The 18,864-nt window shown below is 36.4% G+C and overlaps 3 protein-coding genes across 3 annotated transcripts; 1 reads left to right on the forward strand and 2 right to left on the reverse strand.

Moving 5' to 3' along the window:
- Positions 1-2,423: 2,423 nt before the first annotated feature.
- Positions 2,424-3,872, forward strand: grp (gastrin-releasing peptide). The gene is made up of 3 exons (XM_032569186.1): positions 2,424-2,851; positions 3,235-3,443; positions 3,526-3,872. The coding sequence occupies exons 1-3, from the start codon at positions 2,698-2,700 to the stop codon at positions 3,577-3,579; spliced, it is 417 nt and encodes a 138-aa protein (XP_032425077.1). The 5' UTR covers positions 2,424-2,697; the 3' UTR covers positions 3,580-3,872.
- A 1,315-nt stretch (positions 3,873-5,187) lies between these two features.
- On the reverse strand, positions 5,188-8,056 carry rx3 (retinal homeobox gene 3). Its single transcript, XM_032569292.1, has 3 exons — positions 7,549-8,056; positions 6,996-7,222; positions 5,188-5,978 (listed from the first exon to the last, which is right to left on the reverse strand). Exons 1-3 carry the CDS (start codon positions 7,799-7,801, stop codon positions 5,529-5,531), a joined length of 930 nt encoding a protein of 309 aa, XP_032425183.1. The 5' UTR covers positions 7,802-8,056; the 3' UTR covers positions 5,188-5,528.
- Positions 8,057-10,984: 2,928 nt separating this feature from the next.
- Positions 10,985-18,826, reverse strand: cplx4a (complexin 4a). Its single transcript, XM_032570593.1, has 3 exons — positions 16,548-18,826; positions 15,340-15,427; positions 10,985-11,942 (listed from the first exon to the last, which is right to left on the reverse strand). The coding sequence occupies exons 1-3, from the start codon at positions 16,709-16,711 to the stop codon at positions 11,715-11,717; spliced, it is 480 nt and encodes a 159-aa protein (XP_032426484.1). The 5' UTR covers positions 16,712-18,826; the 3' UTR covers positions 10,985-11,714.
- Between the last annotated feature and the right edge of the window lie 38 nt (positions 18,827-18,864).

Here is an 18,864-nt window from a genome sequence, read left to right on the forward strand (position 1 = left end):
CTAGAGACGCAAATAATCATAAAAGATGTGACTCACATCTTTTGGAATATGCTGCATTGTTGTATTCCTGTAACAGAGTTGGTGTTATGTGCATGGGTCATCATTGTTCCTCCCTTGGTGGTTTCAGCTCTGGAAAAATGGTGAGGTTTGGGAACCTGCTGCAATTCACTCACCAAGATAAATACTAGGAGTGAGTGGGGGGAAAAAATACAAAGCAGGAAAGGGCAAACTACAGTATGGGTTCTGAAACATCGCAGCTTTTTTGATAAAAATATCTCATTGCAAGAAGAAATGTCTTCTTTTTCATTGCCTTACAGCCTGCAGGGTTCTCTAAGTTGGACTCAAACATTAATAGTCTGAGTCCTACCAGTTGGTCACAATGTTGAAGCAATGAAAGGTAGCTTAAAGGTTTTTAGATGTTCTTGTGTAACTACATTGAGACTTTGTACACATAGAAATTTACTTCACATGTCTGCTATCCATACCAAAATGTGACTTGTTTTCAGATATCAATGGGATGTTTGACATTTGAATTTTTATGAAATGGTTTTCAAAATAAAATCTTGGATTTACTTAGTGGGAAGTTATTTTACAACACCTCAAACATCCATAAGCGGAATCAGTCAAAGCTACCAAATAAAACAGTTTCTGGCTTTTGTGATCTCGGGACAATCTAAAATATTTTTTTTTCCTTTATTGTCATGTGAAACTTATAAATGTGTATGATTTTTTTTTTTAGCAACAAAAATACTTTTTATACGTCCTCTGAAGATTAAACAGCAAAAGCAAAACTTCACAATTACAGATAAGACAGTAACATGTGGAGAAAAAACTAATTGTGTTGTGTTATATGTTTTCTTAATTATTACTTTAATGTTATGTCCTGTATTCATTTTCTATATCTGCTTAATTCTATGCATGGTCCATGTTAAATTGGCCATTTTTCTTAATCTCCCAGGAGACGTTTACAGACCTGGTCATTGGCCGTTTAAGATACTTTTCCTCCAATCCTGTAGATGAATTAGATGTATTCGAATAATTACCTACTGCCTTTAGTTAAAGATTGGAGATTAAGAGGTTAACTTTCAGCCACTAGGCCTTCAAACACAAATAAAAAAAAAAAAAACATAACTTAATACAATATGTTGTTGAGATTTTACACCTAAGGTCAATATTAAGAGACCTTGTCTCCCTAAAATGCACCATTTTACAATGTATTGCATACTTTTGGAAAGCAGTTTATACATTTTTAAAAAAAGAAAATATATTACTCTCAATAGTTGGACACATGCCTAGGTTTGCCAACGTAGGACAACGTGAGTGGAAGATAGCTCAACTCATGGAACATGGAACATGGAAGGAAAATTGATTGCTGCTATAACACTGCTATGGTTCAAACCTAGACAGAGTGGAAGCAATGATGAGAATGATAAACTGTCCTTAGTTTTTTTTATTGAATCATAAGACTTAATGGAGCCAGTTACAGCTTAGAGCACAAAACAGCCACAGCCCTGCTATTTCCTGTTAATGCACCTTCATTCTAACTTTCATTCCTTCCTTCTTAATGTTCTTTCTGAGGATGACAAGTGTTCAGACCTTTAGGTAAGTTTGCAGGCTGACAATGGATTTGTACCACATATCTGAGCTAAAACCAGAATTGACTCTCAAGGCACAGAGCTGCAGCTCTCCAAATCTCAATTGCTCCAAACATATTGAAATTTAGCTTTTTATAACTGGAAGAGATTGTTGTTTACATAATCAAAAATACCTGAAAAGACAATAAAAATCCATCTCTTATCTGCTTATCTTGCACCAGTGGTAAGTGGGTGAGAAGGTACCTGATTGAGTGATTTTACCTGAACAGTGCTTGGAAATAGTTTTTTTCCCCACAACGGTACACACCTGGACACGCACACTTAGGACAATTTAGATCAACCTAGAGTCAAATCCTGAATTTGACCATTGTGCAGCCGGAGCATTAAAAATGTTTTCAGCATTCATTTTGTTTTAATTTTTTGTTAATAGTGTGAGAAAAAATAAAAACATATACCTACAATTTTTTTCCATCAATATGCCATAAAGACTCTCCATCACAGTTACTAACTGAGCTTCATTTTCTTTCATGCTACTTTGTGGTCCAGTTTTCAGAGGTAAAAACCATGGCAAATAGTTGTTTTCATTATAACTTTCTGTAAATAGGGTAATATTAATATATAACTCCTGAACAGAAACCTCCCCTCTAAGAAAAAAAAAAAAGTTACCAACTACATTATAGACTATTAATAGACACCAGAATCCAGAGGTTCGGTCCTCGTGTTCCGATGACGTTCACATCTGATATATGAATTAAAATATGTAGATAAACATCTGCGATCTGTAATTGGCAACTATAAATGATCACCCAACTGCATCACGTTTCCTCCGTGGCACTTTTGCTAAAGACCCGCTGACGCACAGCTGTTTCAGGAGGGGGATTTAACTTTCTTTCATCAGTAGTCATTCCGATCAAAGGCACCGAAAGAGGAACTTCAGCAATTCGGCTGGACGTCTTGCTTTTCCCCCTTTACATCGGTGCAACTAGCAGGAAAAAAAAAAAGCGATTATGGTGTCGATTATTTAAAGTTAGACCGAGTTAAGTCAATGCAAAGTAAGGATTAGTACACATCGCTTGGTTTAGAGCTGACCCTCTCTGCTATCATGTGCGCGGTGCGCCTTTGTTACTCATGGTCTTGCAGGGCGCTCTGGCCGATTTTTATGATCCTGGCGGCAGCGCCTTGTCTCCTGCGCTGCTCTGAGAGACCTGCGTTAGTCGTTGGAAAAATGTATCCAAGGGGCAATCACTGGGCTGTAGGTAAGAAAACATCCATTTTTAATCAGAAATATTTATTTAATATTAAGAAAAAGCAGAATCTTTGATCATATATATTTAATTTACCATAACTTTCAAAATGTGTTTTTTTTTCTGTCATTGAACTTCTAAATTAAAGTGAAACACTCGCATGAAGAAAAACACCTGCTATACATCCGTCTGTGTTATGGACTCGGCAAGGGAAATAAAAGCAGCTAATGAAATTATCTCATTAATAACATCTTCTGGCTTTAAATTATTTTTTGCAAATTTCAAGTCATTGCAATTGGCTGAAGAATAACTAAATGAAACATCTTTTTATAATAATAATAATAATAATAATAATAATAATAATAATAATAATAATAATAATTTTCAACCTACAGGTCATTTAATGGGGAAGAAGAGCATTACAAGTCTGCCTGGACAGCAGCAGGAAAACCTTGACTACCTCATGCTTTCACAATCGGACAAGATCTTTGATCAGGACCAAACTGTGAAGGAAATGTCAGCAGAGAACCAAAAACAAACAGTGCTGCGAACGCTGCTCCACAACAACAGGAGAGAAGGCAACAGAGGAAAACATCTCCGAGAGGTCAGCCTGTCGAGTCAAACAATGTTTGTAATCTCTGACCTTTGATATGCTTACATTTCTCTGCTTAATTCTTGTTTTGTAGGTGTTAGACCTCCTAGTTCTGACTTTGAAACAGCAAGACAGTGAATCCTACTGAAGGCAAGACAAGCCCGGTTGCAAACGCAGACTCTGATGTCTACTCAACCTGCTCTGTAATCACATATTTACAATGTATAAGCGCTGTGCTATAGAAAGACACTAGATGCACAAAAACAATGATGTTTTTGGTGAATTAGCATTTTTAGTTGCACAAAATAAAAGGTTTCAACTGCTGACTGACTGGCAAGGTTGTGTTGTAGAAACCAGGAATCTTAACTGAATTACGTGTTACGATGACAATATCTTTTACTCAAAGAATTGAATAAATGCATACTTCTGAGGAAGAATTCATTTTTGTTTTTTGTTTGTTTTTATTTGCTCTGCTTTTCTTATTGCGAATAGATTCAAAATGTCTGTTGCGAAGAATTTATTTCAGCATCACACTATCCCATCGTTTTTCAACTGTAAACAATAAATAAACAAACAAAAAAAATCTTCAATTTACATACGTAAGTTTGTGAAACCTGCACATCATGGTCCCACCACTTCACTTGCACAGTAACCCTTTTTTACCACTAGGTGGTGCGCAATTTCAATTTTATGAACATCTCGTATTTTAGTAACTTTCTAGTCGCACAAAACTCAAACATCACCATAATTAAAAGTGTAAAGAAGCCATAAGATTGTTGTGTTGTTGGGTGATGAGTCTTTAAATGAGAGGGGGGAGCAATAAATAAACAAACAAATAAACACCAATTGTTTGTCTCTCTGGGAAGAGATGAATAGATGACCGTCAGTATTATTTTTGCTCGCAGGGTATTCAAGCAGACAACAGGAAACGCTAATTGCAACAGTTTGGCAAAACAAATCGTCCTTTTAAAGCCACAAACACATTTTTTTTTTCTTCCTCCTTCTTTTTAGTCATTTGTCACGGATGATTGGTAAACAACTGAAGAGCAAGCCACTTTCACCCCTATTAGGAGTCTAATCCCAGGAGAGAGTCGGATACAGTTTGTAGGAGTTAATGGGGAGGAAATAAGATGACCTACGAACTCATTTTCTGAAACATGCGGAGGAAGTTAAGAGGTTTAAGCCACTTTGATTCAGACACCAGCGTGTATTTAAAATATATAATTAATATAAATTGTATATAGTTCCAAACATTAAATTAGTAGATATGTCAATAATAAAATAATGAACATAAACACCGGAAAACTTAAACTCCCTATCTTCAATATTAGATGACTTTTTCTTAAAAAAAAAATCCTTGGGAAGGCAGACATCCACCGCTAGAGGGCACTAAAATTAATCAAATTTTCTGATCTGTGTTGTCTTTCATTCTTCGTAAATGTCACCTTTCCAGATCAGTATTCACGTCACACAAGTTAGTCATTATCTATTTTCTTCTTTTTGTGTTTTACTCTTCAGAAGGTCCTGATATAAAACATGTTTTTTTATTGTTTGGAATCACATAAGAATTAATTCTCCAAAAGCTCTTAAATTGGTAAAGAATTCTTGCATTTGGAAACAGTTTTTAAAAAATATTTGAGTCAGACAAAAAATAAATTACATTTGTTACACTGCTAATCAAAAAGACAGTGAATGATCAGCGACATAGGTGTGGTTGTGTTGCCATCAAAATAATGAAAGGATGCAAATGGGTTCCGTTACACGTTTGTTTTACTGATAACAAAACTCTTTGCCATAATGAGAAAAGATTAAAATAAAACAGAACATCACAGTTGAATCAATTTTCTAACATAAAAAAAATTATATGGAGAGTACATCCAAATAACTGTATTTATGATTTAAAGTCACTGAACTTTTTTTTTTTTTACATTGTTTCAGGAACTTATGTATCGATTATCAGGATTTTGACCGTTTTTTTTCCTTGGCATTGGGATGTCCGGGTGTCCAGAATTTTACAATCCGATCTGCAGAAAGATAAAATCTTTTCAAATCACCGTCTTCTGGATGTGCATGTCCATCTTAACCCTTCGTTTGGCATCACCACGTCTTCCCAATAGACTGAATGTGCTCCTTGGCTTTCATCCTCAGCGAGGCTATACTGGAGTTCCTTGGGTTGGCTGAGCACTGGTATGTGGGTGGCAGGGAGCACATAGAACTGATGTGGGAAAGGTGAGGACTGTGTCCCAGGGCTGGGGAGTTGAATATTGACGCTGGCAAGGAAGGAGGCATGGATGGGGGAGGAGAGGGAGCGTAGGCCCCTGGTAGGGTCTGTGAGCCGCTGATGAAGCCCGGCAGCGACTGCAGAGGGGCCGAAGATGTGATAGGGGTGGAGAGCCAGGGCTCCAGCGGCAGCCCGGAGCCCAGGGAGCTGGTGGTGGATCGGCCAAAAGAAAGAAGAGAGGGGGAAGGGGTGTCCTGCAGCTTGGTGGCGCTCACCTCCAGCTTCTCCTGACGACGCCACTTGGCTCGTCGGTTTTGAAACCACACCTAGAAAGAGGTGAGAATGGTAAAAAATAAATAAATAAATCTGTAACAATAAAGTAAAATGTTGCATCTTTAACATTTATATTACAGCCCTTGTATGAAAGATATTAAAATATATGGACATATTATAATCGCTTAGTTAATAGATTTAAAAACTCTGTTACTATATTACATAAAAGTGACAGGTTTGGATTGAGGGAATTACTCTTAAAAATTCCTTTGAACTTAAAACATGTTTTGTATTTTCAGTAAAAGCAGATAATTGTATTGCTTTATTATTATTATTATTATTATTGTTGTTGTTGTTATTGTTATTACTATTATTATTATTATTATTATTATTATTAGAAGTATTACTTCTGTTGTTCTATAGTAGAAGTTCTAAAAAGAAACTTTGCACAGTACATTGTGAACAGTTAGAAAGTTATTTACTTGCATATTTATTTGCATTTATTTATTTTTCTAGTTTTAGAATTCATAACACACAAAATCAGGGTAATATGCCACTTCAAATGAATCATTTCTGTATTTTACATATAAAGGGATACTCTGGACTTCACCGACTCAAAACTAGAATGAGTTCAGTATCTCGATCATTTTTAATCTCAGTTTAAAACCCATTAGGCACATAATGCTTGGGGCAGACAGACTTTAATTGGGGTATTTATTCTACTTTTGAGATATATTTAATTTTTATTCCCTTGCAGCAATGTTAACTCACTGATTTTGGTAAATAGATTTTAAAATGTGTCTTATCAAAAATATTTGTGAAAGACATGGTTTAAGGTGGAAAAATAAAATGTAAGCAGCCTACAGCTTTTGATGTGACCTTTTCTATAATCGTGTATTTTACAATGGGAAAATACCTAGCGCATTATAAAAATATTCATACGTAAGCAAATTATTATTATTATTATTATTATTATTATTATTATTATTATTATTATTATTATTACTAATGAAGCGACTTATCTATGACAGAAAACAACTAGTGGCATTATTTTGGAGGCCATGTCCCACCTGCACTCGGACCTCCGGTAGGTTGACCTTTAGGGCCAGCTCCTCTCTGCTGTACACGTCCGGGTAATGGGACTTCTCGAAGGCCCGCTCCAGTTCGTGGAGCTGGAAGGTGGTGAAGGTGGTTCGGTTCCGGCGGTGTTTCTTTTTCTGGTTCTCGTCGTCGGACAGCTTGCCGTCTCTGTCCGGTGAGTCCGGACCTGCGGAAGCTTCGCCGGTGCACACACCTGCTACGGAGGAGAAGGAGGCGTTCAGAGACTCAAAGAAAAAAAAGGCGAAAATACTGTTTTTCTTAGAAAAGTTTAAAGGACAAACCTTTATTTTTTTTCTTTTGAGTTGTTTTTTGTTTGCTAAAACTTTCCTTAGCTTTTTATGAAGCAACACCTTCTACATTATTTGACCCCACTTGTGACTTTACCGAGGAAACAGAAGTTGTGGCTATCCACAACAGTGGCTAATAACTAAAAAAAAAAAAAAGTAATAAGCCAATATATCCTTCAAATATTATTGTCAGAAATTAAACAAAAAATAAAAAAAAAAAAATAAATCTACTCACTGTCACAACTGTCAGTGTAATGACTTTTCTTCCTCTGGGTCACAGTAACATTCCCGCTGCGGTCCGGGTCTTTCTGTGTCCCGGTGTAAGAGGCTGACTGGTGGAAGATGGTGTCCTCTTTGAAGCCCAGGATGGCCTCGATGCTGTGGACGGTGGACGGGTTGGTTCCCGGGCTCTGCACGGAACGTGCGGAGGGAGAGACGCGCTCATCCATCATCATCATCATTTGGGATGTAGATCCGAGCAGCCACATTGGTCGCTTCAAGTCCAGAAGAAATGTCAGAATTCACAGACTCCTGCTTTTTTTTCTACTGAAACTTTTCCTCTCTTCTCAAGTCTTATTTTGGAAAAGTTCTCTCTGTTGTTATGGTGCATCTTTGCTGATGGTTTTTAAAGTGGTGCTTGTGCGGGACACCCCTCCCACGTCACGTCACAGAGGGGACGTCCTGCTGGATTTAGGGGGTAACATGCAGCCACCAGCCTTCACCCAGCAAAACTCCACCCCATCCCCATCCCAAGTGCATCAGCATGCCTCTAAACCTACTTACATAAATCTTAAAACCATCTTTCCTCTTCTCCAGATGTCATGTTCATGTCAGCGTGTGGAAGGGGGGGGGAGATTAAGCCCACAGATTAAGGTACAACAAAATCATAATTACAAGATCTCTGGTGAGATCACGGATTGCAAGATGACAGCTTAATATTTAATCACATCTTCAAGATATTGTCACCAAAAATGAGTTTGTTCGTTGAATTGTTTTGCAGATCAGAAAAATAACTGTAGTTTTCACATATTAAGATCTCAAACTGCCATAAATGTGTAGGCTAATTGAAAAATCTCTATATAAATAATTAACAATTTATCTAACAAAAGATTTTCAAAAAATGTCTAATGTTCAATAGTGTGACTAATGCGTAAACAACAACAATTTGAGCTAATAGCCACTTAACAAACAAACATTGACAGCAGTGTGGTAATCCTTCTTAAGGGGATTAGTTATTTTACTCAAAAGAGTTAAAACCCCTAAAACTATTTCGTTTTCCTAATTAAAGACGTTGACCTGCGTTGGCCCAACAGAGAGGGGTCCATGAAGAATAGCAGGATACTAAATAATGTCTTAACTACAATAATGTCTTAACTACAGAGCATAAGGTAGGTGTAAAACTAAGTCAGTCGAAGAGGCAAAAAGAAGCTCTTACTTTATTAGTGTCTGCCTAGTGACTCACATACAGCACAATAGAAAATCCATTTCAAAACACGTTTACCATTTTATTGGAGAATTTAAACTGAAAAAACAAAGCTAGGTTGCTGGTAATCTGAAAGAGAGGCTTCAAAAACCACAAAGCTGAAAATAATTCACTGTGTGAAATTATTTCTTTCCAGCCTGTAGAAATCAAATGCAAAAACTAAAAGATAAATAAATAGAATGGACAGAAATAAAAGAAACAATTCATGATTCAACTAGGACACAAGAGTTTTTGTGGGGCTTACAAAGTCAAATTATTAATGAGTCTGACACTAACGTGGACAAATGAACATTTTTAACTTTTGGATTTTGCTTTATTAACATAAGTCTGCAAGCATGAGAGATGATATTCTCATGGAGACTCATAAGATTATTAAATAAATAAAGTTGGTGAAAGGACACAGGCTTGAGAGAACCATGTGGAAGACAAAAATGTATAAGAGAACATACCATTAACGCTCACTCTCTAAGAGCTGTTTGTTAAAAACTCAACTAGCAGCAAACTGAATCCTGGTTGACGTGGTGCCTGTTCACAAGATTAACAGCTAAAATATGGGGTGAACTCAGGTAAAAATTTAGTGAAAGTCAATGAAAACAGGAAAATGAAATGTTTTACCCCTTTGAAGTGATATAAAACTAGATGAAGTAGCCAGTTTACACAGCCCCAACTTGCTGTATGAATGAACTGTAAAGGGTCTGGGCTGCTCTGAGTTGCTCTAAAGATCTCAGCTTTTGCAGTGTTCTCAAAAGACTTCAGAATGAATAAGGTAGGAGACACAGGATGAAAACATTTTGTGTCTTTGGGGATTTAAACAGGGTCACAGGTACAATTACTGGATCTTTCCAGAACCTGGGCACTCAGTGAAGTATGAGAGACTGTGTGAAGATAAAAGACAGGATGCCAGCCAGCTGTTTTGCAAACTTTTCAAAAGTCTGCTCCTCAAATTTAGTTTTGTAAAATGAGGACCCATTTTTTTAATAATAATACGTTTTATGTTGATTTGTTTTTTCAAGCTTTATTAGCATTTTGATAATTCCTGTGATCAACATCAGTTATGTCACTCCGCATCTTTTTTTTTTTTTTTTTTCCCATTTTTTTTTTTTTTTTTCTCCGAAGAGTTTTTGCGGCGCTAGTGGCTCGTATTTTTTGTACAGTAGGCAGACAGGAAGGAGGGTGAGGAGAGGGGGGAAGACATGCGGTAAAGGTCGTCGGGAACGGGAGTCGAACCCGCGACGTCCGCGTCGAGGACTAAGGCCTCCAAACGTGGGGCGTGCTAACCCCCTGCGCCACCACAGCACGCCCCCCCGCATCTTTTTTTGTGAAGAGTTTTGGTCTCTTCATTTGCCATTGTATCTGATTGTTTACAACATTTGGCAAATCTTTAAATAAGTATTTTAGACTCTAACTTTTCTGACTCTGATAGTCAATGAAGACACATCAATATTTCAAGAATGATGTAAATCGTTCGACTACCTCGCAGTCTTAAACATTTTATCCATTATGATTTTACAGGAAATTTAAATTGCATTCAACATTGCTTCGTTACATTGTGCAGAAAAAAAAAAAACTGGACTCAGCGAGGGAAAGATGGCACAGGCCAACAACTTTGGCAGCGCTGATCCTATTAAATGTAATCTCCAGACTTTAAAAATCCACAGCCGTTCAAACTTGGCTTCTTGTAAAACTCGGAACGCTGCAGTTTCCCATCAGCCAGCCCCCCCGAGCCTCACCCTGATTCTCCTTAGCCTAATCTTTCCTAACTGTTTGGATAATGCCCAATTAAATTAATACCTACTTATTTTTCACTCTGTTATCCCTGATTTGTGTAAATAAGATTAATTGCAGCTACCCAAGGTTACATGTTTTCTGGCTGTGTGACTGAATTTGAGGGATAATCATCATGAAAACTATTAAGGACTTAAATTCAAAGAACAGAAAATATACTTTAACAGTGAATGTAAGCATCCACAATTTTTCCATAACTAATTGGACTTATTGGGTTTTAATGGCAAGAACAATTATCTAAATGAAGTAGTTAACACTGTTTTCCCAGGGATACAAGATGCCAACTCCTCTCCTGTGCATTTGGTTTTCTGTTACAATCCCAAACTGGGCTAATAATTGAAAGTGAAAGGAAAATAAAAATGTTTTTTTTTGTATTTATTTTATTTCACCACTGACTCATTGCTTGTGTTTAATATGCATTTTTATTTGAACAACAAATTTACCTTCTCACAATTTACATGCATTCAAGCATTTCAAAAACACACACCTGTCGCCTTCATGATTTATGTATTTATAAAGTAAGTTTGTGCAAATCTGCAAATGTTTCTGCAAAGACTTAATCCAGCTGAAATCATTGTAACACCTGAAAATCACATGCTTTCGTGCAACACCAAAGGTGGTGACTAAATATATCAAACATTTATACAGCAGAAACAAAAATAAAAGAAAGGAAAACAAAAAAAAAACAATAAAACTGAGAGGAAAGTTGCATAACTCAGGAAGGATTGGTTTTCTATCAGCACATCTTGGATTACCTTGACTTTCTTTTTTAATGAAAAAACACACACACACACACATATATAGAGACTAACCTGTCTCATTTCATGACAACACTGAACAGTAAGAGTGGAAGGATTGGGCACCATTGACACAATATAATGTACTGCAAATTTGTGTGCAAAAAAAAAAACTATAAAAGGAAAACTTTATAGCAGATTTTTCTGATGGCTTTAATATAATTTCTTGTTATGATTTGAATCAAATAATGTGACATAACATGAGAGAGGGCTTATTCTCAACAAATGTATAGAACCTCAGACTCACAACTTGGTTTATTCCAACCCATATGTTAAATTATTATCTTAACAATCCCCCCGGTCTTTCCGCCATTTGCTTTCGCCACCCTTGGCTGTTCACATGACAGAGCACTTCTCCTCTGCTTTGCTCTTCAGCTCGGTCACCGTGGCAGAGGCTTTTTCCTTCAACTGGTCCATGTCCATGTTCTGCAGGTTTTGAAACTGGCCCATTAGGGAGTCCTTGCCCTCCTCCTCCGTGGCGTCCTCGTCCACCATCTTGAGCAGCTCCTCGGGCACGTCCACGTCGTCCCCGGCCATCTCTATCATGTTCTCGTCCTGCTCGCTCTGCAGATGTCAACGTTAGGTAGGAGAATGTGGTCAGGAACCAATGAGCTAAGATTCAGACATCGAGATGTATATTGATAAATCTGTTAAAAGAAAAATGTTAACTTGTCCTTCTGCAAGATGATTTGTGATTAAGGATGATTTTTGGTTGTTTGCATTCATTTTGGAAAAGGAAAAAAACAAAAAAAAACACATTTTGCATCAACATTTTTCAAGATGACTGCAGGCAAACTCCTCAGTAGTTCTTTTAAAGGTTTGTTTAAAGGTTGTTGGAAAGAGGGCCTTGCTGCCTTGTTTTACAAATACAATTGTGGGTTTATTCATCAGTCCTAACAACTTTAGGTCTGATGAAGAATGATTCATCATTCAATCTAATAACGATTGGTATGTTGTTTGCTTAGTTTGATATGTGAGTGTGACTGATTTTAGCAGAATTTTGTCTTTGTCCTGTAAACACCATGGATTACATTTACAAATTGCTCCATAATTATGAACTAATTGGAAAAATAAACATTTGTGTTTGGCTTTTTGGGCAAAAACACTGCTTTGGTTTCACTGTTGTACAGTAAAATCAAATACATTGAATGGATCATTTAGAAGCAAACAATAATGAAAACAACCTAATGTGAATATTTGAGGATATTTTGTGTTTTCTGACTTGAAGTTTCCTCCTCTTTATTATTAAATCATAAGTTTCATAAGCAACTAGATGTGAGTAGGCTCTGCCCTGTGACTACTTTAAAGTTCTATCTGTGGGATTATCAGACCTGATTTAGCCTTTCTTCCCAGGTACAGTCTAAAGATAACCTCTGTAATGTGAGACTGTCTGCTTCCAACTTTCTGTTTCTCTTAAGAAAATACACTTATTCTAATAATTCTAAATGAATTTTATGAATAACATTCGATCACACAAATCTTATTAACTAGAACAACAAACTCAAGTTTCTTTTTTGGAAAAAAACAACAACAAGGAGACAGCTAATGTTCAGACTTGCCACTTTTCTGTACTTAAATGTGATATAAACTTAATTTAATGAAAACAACAGTATGTTATTGTTCAAATGTTATTACTTGTTTGCTTTCAAGTCATTGATATTTAGCTAATGTCTTTAAAAATGAAGCAATTAAATAAAATTTACCAAGTGGTTGAAAAAGGAAACCAGACATCGATGTGCCATTAGCTGAAGGCTATTAGAGCAGCTAAAGTCGCTCGCAGTTGCACTGTCATCACAAGATTGGTTTTGAATCAACTTCTCAGTCATTTACTGGAAAACTTCAGGATTGAACAGTTTAAATGATGTCTCTACATACCTTTTTCGCTCCCTCCATTACAGTTTGTTTCTCTGTCAAGGCTCCTCTGAAATCCACCAATTGCCCAGTTTAGATCCACTAAAGTAAATGTTGCAGTTTGCTGGCGCCAGATCCCTCTGCCGGGGTTCGCCCTAATAGGCTTGGAACACCTGCTCTGTGGCATTTGGCTTTCTAAGACTAAAGGTGCAACAAGCCTTTCTTAGTAATCTCCTCCTGTCATACAGAGATGACCTCAGCTAAAACCCAACCAAAGAGCGAGCTGAATTAGTAGATATCGTTGTTTTTTTTTGTTGTTTATTTTGCATTTCATTTAAAACGGCTGTTAGATACAGCCTCTTCCTGTCTTTGTTGTGGAATTGCAATGTTTACGGTAATTAGAAGCTGTTTTATAGTTTTTACAATATTACTGATTGATTTTTCTCCTGCTGTGGCTTCTTCGCTTTTCACTTTTACATTAACCTGCTGTTTCTTCCAACTCCAAGGTGATTTTTTGCTATTTTTAAGCTGCAGGATTAAAAGCTCCAACATAGAGTGACTGAAGAAAAAAGTTCAATATCAGCTAAAAACATCCAAAACTTTTTTTGTTGGGGATTTTAGGGCATAGTTGGATTTCATCCTCTTAGAACCTGTAGTTTGGTATTAGCTTCATAATTATCTAAAATCACTCAATTGGATTCAGAATCATTGTAAACTGAGTAAACAATCAGCTTCACAAAATAATAGAGGTTTTATTACATAGTTTAAAATCCTTTAGATTAGATGCCAGAGAAAGGTGGAGAGGTTGGAGGGAGTTTCCTCCAGCCTGGCCAAGTAAGATCTAATATTGGCTTTTTATATCTGAATTACTTTATAGAGAGTAAAACACCAACTTTCTAGGCAATAGGTACATAGATAAGTAGTACTTATACTTCTAATGAATGTTTATTCTAAATTTCTACTTAAATCTATGTAGCAAAATCAAAATTAGGAATGGACTGTAACAATCAATGTGTTAGATTGTTTATGCAGCAGTACAAATAGTTGCTACTCTCTATTTTAGATAAAAGAAATTTGATTTAGCATATATTTTTTTTTACGTTTTGAAATAACTATGACAATGGAATCACAATGTTTTACTCAAGGTTATCATGCAGTAACAATCTAAATCCAGGCAATTCCCAAATATTCAGATTTCTCAAGTCATTGATAAAACATAGTGCATGGATTAGTGTGTAAGGTACTTCTTCAAGGTTAGTATTACACCCTATGTTTTGTCTTGTTGGCCATGTGGTTGAATTGCATCTTAAAGGATATAAATATTCTCTTTGGGTTTGGTAAGGATGTGATTGTGTAGCACCGTAGTTCTGAAACCACCCATAAGGAAACTTGGGCTAACTTTGGTAATACTCAGGATACATTTTGGCACCATTATTTTCCAAATGAAAAATCTGTACTAAAAACTTTTGATAAGAAAAGTGTAGTGACAATGCATGGCTTGTTCTGTTTATCTTCAAAGTTTGACATGGATCTGGGAGTAACATGGAACCGAGCTTAACCTTGTTTTAGTTGCCAGTTTTAAAAATGATTGGATTCCCCTTTTGTAATGATCAGTGACCAGGTTTGTGTCTGTTAGCAATACAATAATGATGTATTCCTTAGTATTTGCAATTTTGAACACTTTAGCAACACGTTCATGAAATGAAGTTACAAGTCTGAGATAGTATTATCGCCGGAAGTCATAAAAACTCCAAACACTGTGTTGCCGTAGCTTTGACTGTAAATGTATGGAAGCTATTTTGGGCTTTTGGACTTGTTTCACATTTGAAATTTTGAATATTTTTAACCGTTCTGTTAATATTTTAAACAAGAAATTTAGAAAAAACATGACTTCTAAATGAAAACGGAACATATATTTAAACAGAATCCTTCAATTAATGATACTATTTCCAATGAATACAAACTTCTTCCTTTAAATAAGTGGGAAAATACCAAAATTAAATCATGAAAATTTACTATTCAGTCACTATGGAATTACGGTAAGTTTCCTAACATGCTGAATCAAGACAACTATATTATTCAACGTGTAAAGATAAAAACATATGTTTACCTTTGGCAGTCTGTATTTGTCCCTGAGACACACTCTGAGCGTTGCCCGCTCTGCCTTTTTGTGTAAGAAATCTGCATCCCTCTCCATCCTGGACAAATAAAAAAAGAAAACAATCTCAAGTTTGTTTACTCTTGGTCACAAAAATACATTACAGATTAGTTAGTGTATCCCGTATGTAGACAAGTTTTTTTCATTGACATCCATATAAGTTTGTGATTAACCTGTTAAACAATGGAAGAAATGTCAGTGCTGGAAATTTATGAAAACCTTGTAGATTCAAAGGCCAACAACAAAGTATATTTCATAGTCTTTTGTGGAATATCTAAGCAACATTGCCAATCATTCTTTACATTATTTCTTGGTTGCCTATAAAGAAAAAATAAATATAGAGAGGGCTTCTATGAACGTTTTACCCAAGTTATGGTGATGAAGTAAAATAATTGCACATCTGCAGAACAAAATCAAACATGTAAATAATTGTCTAACTGCTGTTGAAATCTGCTTTCCTTATTTTTGATTCAGATTTTTTTTTATTATTCAACTTCTTTCTGTAAAACAAATGTTTGATTCAAGTATCTGAAACCCTGAATATATTCCTGCATATTCAACAAAGCTCCTAGTGCACTTTACCTCAGCCTTTTAAAGAGATTACCCATCCAGGCTTACCTAGAATTTAGTCAAAACATCAAAACAGGAGTGGTTTTTCCAACGTCTCATCTTTCCAAGTCAGATGTAATTTAAAACCATTTTTACTGCCAGACTGTTTTAAAAAGTAGTTGTTTTTTTTTTATTTTTTTATGTCATTCAAATTATTTTACTTTAAATGTTTATGATTTGTTTGTGTGTGAATGCCATAATTTAATCTTATCTTTCAAGAACCAAAAGACTATATTTAGCCCCACGGACAAAATATAAACAAGAAAAAAAAATCTTCTTGGTTAGTCTCTTTTGTGACCTTCAGAAATAGATGCCTCTTTTAAGAACTCAACTTTTTCATTGTTCAAAAACAATAGAAGTTATTTTATTATGCATTTTTTTTCTGTGTGTATTAATAAAAGATGTGGACTTTTGACAGTGAGGGAAAAGCAGAGAGACTGAATGTAACAAAACAATACGTCAAGGTCAGATTTTATACTCTGCAGCCATTTTGGTTTCCACAGGCCAGTGGCAACTGCTCAAAGTGTAGTTTGGTCCATGTTTCTACTTACTTCTCCTCTACCAACTGTTTTTGGTACTCTTCATACTCCTCGCGTGTCATCCCAGCTGCTTTTGCAGGATCTGACGGAGTGGCCTCCTCCTCTTTGTCGCCTCCACCACCAAGACCAATTCCTGACAGGGGGTTCCCAATCATGCTCTTGATCAAAAAAGCCATCACGAGTTCTTCCGAGTGTTTACTCTCCAAGGAGGGGGATGTTTTCGTGGACTGAAAAAGTAAACGGTTCTCCTGGTGCTTCGCTTTCGCTTCCTGTAGCTTTCCAATCCAGTGGTAGCTCCCTAGCTAACCTCCTGCTTGCCTACAGAGTCAAGGACACACTGATGACAAGCAACAGACACATACATGCGCACGCCAACACACACACACAGTCTGCCATAATCTGGATTTAATCCCTTCTGCTTCACTATACTAAGAGGCAGATGGCCTGCTTTTTTTTCTATTTTTAAATCATGGAGACCTTTCTGGGTTTTTTTCAAAAATTAATTTTTAAGGTTTGAAGCACTTTTTAGGCAAAACTTTTACCAAAACTCACAGAAGGCCTTAAGGCTACATGGACAGTCTCTTTCAACCAAAAACGGAGGCTGTGTACTTCCACCCACTGCTGCTTAATCATGTTAGAGAAGTTCAGATCGGCCCGTGTGCAGCTTACACTGCTGAGATCAAGCAGAGGGGAGAGAGGACCAGGATTATACTGTATTCTTGTTTATCCCAATGAAGCCATCCTTCATGCAATGCTTTTGTTGAATAGGAACGTGACTGGCTAAAGGTGTGAAATGGGGAGGAGTCGTTCCATCATGGTCTTTCGTAGGCCTGTAGCTCTTTTTACAAACACATAAACAGATTAATTACATACAAGTAGCGCAACAATATTCTCTCCTCTGGTATTATACAATTTTTTTCAAGCATTATTTCAAGAACACAATGGCACAGCAGAATTCAGATGAAGTTGTGATTATCAAGTAGGAATGTGAGCTCATCTCCTGCTCAACCTAAAACGTTCTCATCTTAATTTCCACTAAAACATTGCGATATGCCAACTTTTTTTCTTTCCAGCTGCATCCAAGCATACAGCAGTGCTTTTTGCTCCAGAAAAAGAACCTCACTTTGTAGGTTAATACACTGAGTCAGTGGTTTTATTAGGGTTTTTGAATACAATTATGATAATGTGATTATTGATGATGTATGGAAGATAACTTGTTAGGGAGTAAAAGCTGTATGGCCTACCGCTGAGGAGATACCTGCGAACTGTGAGACAAAAAGGACAAACAGTATGTCTGACTGGACAGGCAGTTACGACTTCATGCTGACCTGGCTTAAAACAATATGATCGTCTCTTCAAACCTTTTCCAATTCATCACACCTGCAGGAAAATACTTGAATATAATTTCTAAAGTTTAACATTCTTTTTCAGACTGCCTAGAAACCCTGCAGTAATCAGAAAAGGATCCAATCAAAGCATTTTTTCAAAGCTCAGTATTAAGATTGCCTGATTAAAATAAACTATCACACCTGTCATACCTATTTTTAGTGTTTTTGTGAGCCGGAACAGCACAGATTTCTCTATTAGGGAGGAAGAGGAGCGGACAGCCTTCTTTATCAATGACTGTCCTGAGTTGCTATATGAAAGCAGCACATTCCCTGCAAGTTGAAATGTGAAGTGGCCGTCTGACTTGAGAAGTTGTGGAAAAAAAATCTTAAGGAAACACAGAAGGGGTGGTTCAATATGGACTTAAAGTTTTAATCACAGTATTTTGCAGTAGCATTGTGATAATGTTAAAAGTGACGATAAGAACTATTTGTTACGTCTTAGCCGACAAATAATGCTCATTTGTAATGTATGAAGAGGTGTGATTTGTTGCGCTGTTACTGTATCTTAAAATTTACTGACACTTTCATTGAACAAACAGTGGTCGTTAATACTGACGGTTTAGCGGGGTTTTAAACATTAATTGGAATTTAGTGTGACAACAATCAATCTAAATCCTTATGACAAGAAAGTTATCATGATAAATAATATAAGTGACCACCCTAACGACATACTGCTGTATGTTCCAGTTATCTTTAGAAACAAATGACAAAGTTAGACTTTTAGGTGACACGCTGTAAGAACATTATAGCTCATCGACACTATAAACCTTTCACCTAATCACCTCATCCTGCTATTCTGGGCTACTCAAGCCAAACATTTAGCAACTACACTTTAACATGTCCTAACACCTCTTATGCAAAATGTTTCAGGCTCATCCGTTGAGTGAAGACATCCTAAATAAATACCCAAGCAACTGACTTGTATTAAGATTAACTTCTGA

This window comes from Xiphophorus hellerii, chromosome 8 (assembly GCF_003331165.1).
Source record: "Xiphophorus hellerii strain 12219 chromosome 8, Xiphophorus_hellerii-4.1, whole genome shotgun sequence".
In the NCBI taxonomy this organism is placed as follows: domain Eukaryota; kingdom Metazoa; phylum Chordata; class Actinopteri; order Cyprinodontiformes; family Poeciliidae; genus Xiphophorus; species Xiphophorus hellerii.